Genomic DNA, 5,822 nt, shown 5'->3' with positions numbered 1-5,822 from the left:
CTCTGATTCATTTTGTTAATTTTTTCATGAAATCTTTTGAAGTTGTATATTTACTGACCAGCCGCTTTTTAGAAAATCCATATATGTACTGGGTGTTCCATAAAATTGATCCATATCTGAAACGGTAAATTTTTATCTTTTTCACTTTTAACTTTGTCTTTATTTACTAGAGTCTTTGAATGAAAAATTGTATATTTATTAACCAGGTGTCTTTTTGAATCTTTATACTGGATGTTCCACAAAACTGATCCAATTACCAACAGAACGAAACTTTCCTTAGGTATATTTGTTTCCATTTCTACAGTTTGTACTGAAGTCTGCAATATTTTTATGAAAAATCTTATTCCCTACTAACCACATGTTTTTTGCAATTTATGTACTGGGTGTTTCATAAAACTGACACAGGTGGACTAGGTTTTTCCTTTTTCATTTAACCAGATGCCTTTTTTGGAAGTTTGGAAGAAACTTTTCTTAGTCTTTCCCCGAGCGGGGCCTACTCTTTTTTGAAAAACGTTCTCAATAAACTTTTATATACGGGGTGTTTAAAAACTAAAGTACAGGGTGTTTCAAAAAATGTTATATTTACTAACCAGCGAGGAGAGCACCGCGGAGCCGCGGCTCGAGGGCCGAAGGCCCGAGAGAAAGGTCAAACTTCGCGTCAGCGAAGTTTGCCTACCTTTCTAGTGTTTATTATTAATATGTGATAATTATTATTGGTTTGTGTGGTCAGTGTTCTCTATCGACCTTTCGACATCAATTAATGATTTAGATTTAACCACTTTGGTGGTTAGTAGTTAATGGTGGTGGTAATTAGTTACAATAATTTGTATTTAGGACAGTTTGACATCGATATTTGCATGTATAAATTGCACTTAACAGTTGATACAAGTAAAATTACGTTTGTTGAAATTTCGCATTTTGAAGAATCTACAGTTGCTAATGACAGACCATCACCTACACAAATAATATGTTATTATTGCATCACAAAACTTTATTAAAATAATTGATATAGGTAATTAATGTAATATTTTTTTTCCTAAAAATTGGTTTCACACTTGAAAATTATTGGTGATGTCTTGAATAATGTACCTCATCGCCTTTGGGTTATCTTTAGGAACCTAAAAAAAATACTTTAATTTAGCTAATCAGTTATGCAGATCATCTTATATAGATTGTATTATCGTGCTTAGCCAAACGTTATAAATTAAACAAAACACTAACCGACCAGACCCGTGATCGACACAGAAAATTTATTTTTTTTTGTAAGTTTGTAAAACTAAAAATGGATTAAATTATAATAAAAAGCGTTTATACGCTCATATGCAAATGTTTTATACAAATGTCAATGCAAACACAAAAATATCATGCCCATGCCCATCAACAAAAAAACCGTAATGAAATGTTTTTTGCTTGACTCTGAACAGAAGTTTAAGGACAGAAGTAGTCTGACTACGTCCAAGCATTATTCACTCGATCTCAGTACTTCAAAGAATATATTCCAACGTGAAGCACCCATAGAAATTTTAGGCAGAATACAGGTTCCTATTTAAAAAATTAAATTTGGCCTTCAAATGACCTGAAGGTCGAGATCAAAGCCAAATCCAAGGTCACCATTCGATGTTCCTCTCCGTATACAGGGTGTTAATGGTAAATAGGTACTTAAGTATCTTCTTACTTGATTTCCCAATTTATCTAAAGACCAGTAAATTTTACGAATACCTTACAAGAATACTTTATTGCCACACATTGGTTTAAAAACATTTAAAATTATTTAAAAAACCAGTGGGGAAGGTTTTTCTTAAAGAAGGTCCCCTACTCCCCCGATACGCCACTGGAGTGTATTTTGGAATAAGTTATCCATGAAAAAATAGTCCCTACTAAAAAATGTCATCCCCCAAGTTTTATCACTCAATCAATGCGAGTGAAGTTCCAGGAAAGATAATATAAATATTTTAAACTTTTAACACCCTGTATCTCTGTAGGTAAGCCTCCTATCAAAAATTTTTATAGGGCAAAACCTGAGCATTTGGATCGGTAAAATAGGCCGGCAAAAGTTATCATTAACACCCTGTTTAGGTATACTCTTGGGACTGTATAGGGGAGGTCAAAATAACCCTAGTTTGTCATAAAAAAGATTCCTAAAGTGCCCCTTAAAGGAGATACAGCGCCCCAAACCCAGTTATTTACCTTTTCGGCTAAATTTTTTAACCGACGTGTTTAATTTAATGAAATTTTAATATTTTATGTAGGCCATAAAGGCTCATAAAACCATGCTACAGTAAATGTTTTACACTATCAGGGAAGTCAGGAACTGACGTGCCACCACACTCGTTGAGCCAAAATTTGACAGATGTCATTCTATAGAGCTGGAAACTGCATTTTTTTTAAATACTTATTAAAACAGGTACTCTACATTTGTTTCGATAAAATTAGCCGTTTAAGTTTTTGTATAACGTTTTTGTATCACGTTTAAACATTGACTTTCAAAATTTATTTAATTATCAAGTTTATTAATATAAGCTATTTAAACACAATAATTAATCGAATAACATCATAATTAATAATTCGTATTAAAATTTGTCATTATTATTATTATTATTACATCTCATTAATGCTGACATGCATCTAACTTATGGATAAGCATTCGGCAATTGTGTGGAGGCAAGAAGAATTTATTCTGATACATTTCGAAATTACTTAAATGCAGGGATGTTAAAAAATCAAAAGCTTTGCTTACCAGAAATTTGTGGTTCAAAATGCTACCTTTAAGTTGCCCCTAGTTTCGACGAAAAGAGGTTTCCTTATACTAATGGTGACCTGTGACTTGCGGTAGAATTCTCCCTCCCGGAGCCGGGACCAACACTACTTAGGATGTGTGAAGCAGGTACCAGGTTTATGGAGGTTTATGCTGGGCAAAATTGCATCCCAGAAGGAAAAAGGACTAAATGGAATGTATTGTTATCGCGCCATACGAGTAGTGAATGCTCGAGTCCACGACCAACGATTTATTAAATAAGTGCCAGTATACACCTCGTGATATTTAGCGGCCTAAGGAGATACCCTGTCGTAAGAAAACTAAAATTGATTTGCCACGAATTCTCTGGGGATTCTTCTCGGATGTCAATAAACACAAATAATTTCTGTTTTCTATGAGTTTCTGGCTCTAATATTCGCAAAATTTGCATGTCGTATTTCAAGACCATTTAACAGCGAGATCATCAAGGACTTTTTTCTTCCTTGGTCTGCGGGCGCAAAAACTCGTAGCAATTTCGACAGAGGCGGCGATTGATAGGGTTTTACATATTGAAACATCAATATTTATCTTTCATTGGTTCTTTTTTTTATATATATCGGAACCGTAACAACGCACCCCTTTCCCGAGCAGTTTAAAAAAAAAACGATTCTGCAGATAACGCACATACAACCTGACGGAAAGATTAAACAAATTTTTGAGCTGGGCCAATCTCTAACCTACTTAATTTCTAGTCTTAACTTGATCAAACTAAACTACTGACCGGTTACTAGACAACACCAAAGGGGGTCAATACTCAGGATTTGCAACATTCTAACCACCTGGCGGGTGGGTTTTAGTGTCTTTGGCATGCCAGACTCCTCGATTCCGTCATATGTCATTAACCAGTTTGTGTGACCAAGGAGATAATACCTTAATAATAGTATACTGACCATCAAACTTGGGTGCTAATTTCCTTTACTGGCATCCGATAGAGTATAGTTGCGTTTCCAGACGTGTTGGTGAAGTTGAAATTTTTCATGCCGCAGCAAATTATAATGTTTCCGACTACGCTCATAGGCTTCTTTGAGCCTCTTGGAAACATCTTTGAAAACTTTAAGGGCTTCCGAACTGAGTTGCACATCATACTCTGAGGTGTCCAGTTCTTCAGTTAGATTAGTTAGAGGATGGTGGTCAGCACCGGATAGCTGAATTTCTATACCAAACATTACGAAATTAGGGGTCAATTTGGTAGTTTCATGACGTGAGGATCTTATAGCACAGCCTACGTGAGCGAGGTATTTATTCCATGACCGATGATTGTCCGCAACGTAAGAAGTTAAAATAGTTTTGATGACATAGTGTACGCGTTCTACTGGATTGGCTTGAGCGTGGTAATTGGCAATATACCCAGGCATAATGCCGTACTTCTGGAGCAAGGCCATGATTACTCCGCGACTGGACCCCATTGTCCGTTATAACTTTCTTGGGAGCTCCAAACATCAGAATTACATTTTCATCAAAAATTTTTACAACGGCAGTTGCTGTAACTGAGCGTAAAGGAAATACTAATAAAAATTTGCTGAAAACGTCCACCACCGATAAAATATAGGAATATCTGACAGCGGAACGTGGAAATGGCCCAACAATGTCCATAGTAAGAATTCTCCATGGACGAGAAATGGTCGGTGCTCAGCATTAGGCCTGCGGGAGCCTTTTGCTCAGGTTTTGTACTAAGGCAAATATTCTGTCTGGCGATGGGCTACGTCCCACAGGCTTGGAGGTCAGCCAAGGTGGTCTTCATCCCCGAGGCTGGGAAGGAAGACTACACTGCGGCAAAGTCTTTTAGGCCTATCAGTCTCACATCCTTTCTGTTTAAAACGATGGAAAGGATTGTGGACAGGTATCTGGTGGATGGGGCGTTGAGTAGATACCCAATCCACACGAACCAGCACGCATATAGGCGAGGCAGGTCCACGGAGACGGCCTTACATAGTGTCACACATAAAGTAGAGAAGGCCCTTCAGTACAAAGAGGTCGTATTGGCAATATTCTTTGATATAGAAGGTGCCTTCGACAAGGCAAAAACTGAGACCATATGCAACTCGCTCCAAGACCGGGGCACATCGCCTATCGTGGTCGAATGGGTGAGTTCAGCATTGAAGGAAAGGAAGGTTAGTGCAGTCATGGGGGACTGTCGTATGGACCTGGGAGTGGGGGGGATGCCCTCAAGGCAGCTGCCTCTCCCCGCTTCTATGGTGCCTAGTAATGGACGGTCTCCTGGAACGCCTAACCTCGGAGGGATACAGTGATGCCCAGGCTTACGCCGATGATGGCGTGGTTCTAGTCGCGGGCCGGTTTTTGGACGTGGTATGCGACAGAATGCAGTGAGCCTGTAGGATCATAGAGAGGTGGTGCTCTCAGTCAACTCAAAGAAGACTGAGATGATCCTATTTACAAGGAGAAGGAAGATAGGTGATTTCAGGGCTCCAACCATGTATGGGACGCCCCTGACTTTGGTCAGGGAAGTCAAATACTTGGGGGCAATCTTGGACAGCAAACTGTCGTGGGGGCCACAGGTTGAGAGGATTATCCGGAAATCAGTGGCAACCCTCTGGCAGTTAAGGAAGGTAGTTGGCAAAAACTGGGGACTCAATCCAAGGGTGCTTCACTGGGTGTATACGGCGGTGGTCAGGCCGAGGCTACAGTATGGGGCCTTGGTCTGGTGGCCGTGTGTGGGCGGGGTGACGGTAGCCAGGAAGTTGGTGAGAATCCAGAGACTTGCCTGCTTAGGTATTACAGGGGCAATGAGGACGATCCCAACTGCCGCGTTAGAGGTCCTTCTGGGGCTGCCGACCCTTCCTACATGGATTATGANGTTTTTTTGCTTTTTTACATTATCAATAAATAAACAGTACATATTACTTTATTAGTTTTTGAGTGTGTTGTAGCGAATTTCTGTAATCAAATAATTTTCTTTTTTAATGTTAATTTTTGCAATAAATCCGAAAACACTTAATATTTCCGAAATAGTTGAATTCATGAAGAACTTCGCCAATTTATTCACCAATAAATTGTCAATGTAAAACAG

At 38.8% G+C, this 5,822-nt stretch overlaps 1 protein-coding gene across 1 annotated transcript in view; it reads right to left on the bottom strand.

Moving 5' to 3' along the window:
* LOC108914280 overlaps positions 1-4,176 on the bottom strand; it is a 27,616-nt gene extending 23,440 nt beyond the window's left edge. Inside the window, exon 1 of the mRNA XM_018720056.1 lies at positions 3,804-4,176. Within this exon, the coding sequence (XP_018575572.1) occupies positions 3,804-4,176 (373 nt within the window). The remainder of the gene's footprint in view (positions 1-3,803) is intronic.
* Between the last annotated feature and the right edge of the window lie 1,646 nt (positions 4,177-5,822).

The sequence above is a fragment of the Anoplophora glabripennis genome, unplaced genomic scaffold (genome assembly GCF_000390285.2).
Source record: "Anoplophora glabripennis isolate ALB-LARVAE unplaced genomic scaffold, Agla_2.0 scaffold841, whole genome shotgun sequence".
Classification (NCBI taxonomy): Eukaryota; Metazoa; Arthropoda; class Insecta; order Coleoptera; family Cerambycidae; genus Anoplophora; species Anoplophora glabripennis.
This window is presented reverse-complemented; position numbering and strand designations above follow the sequence as displayed.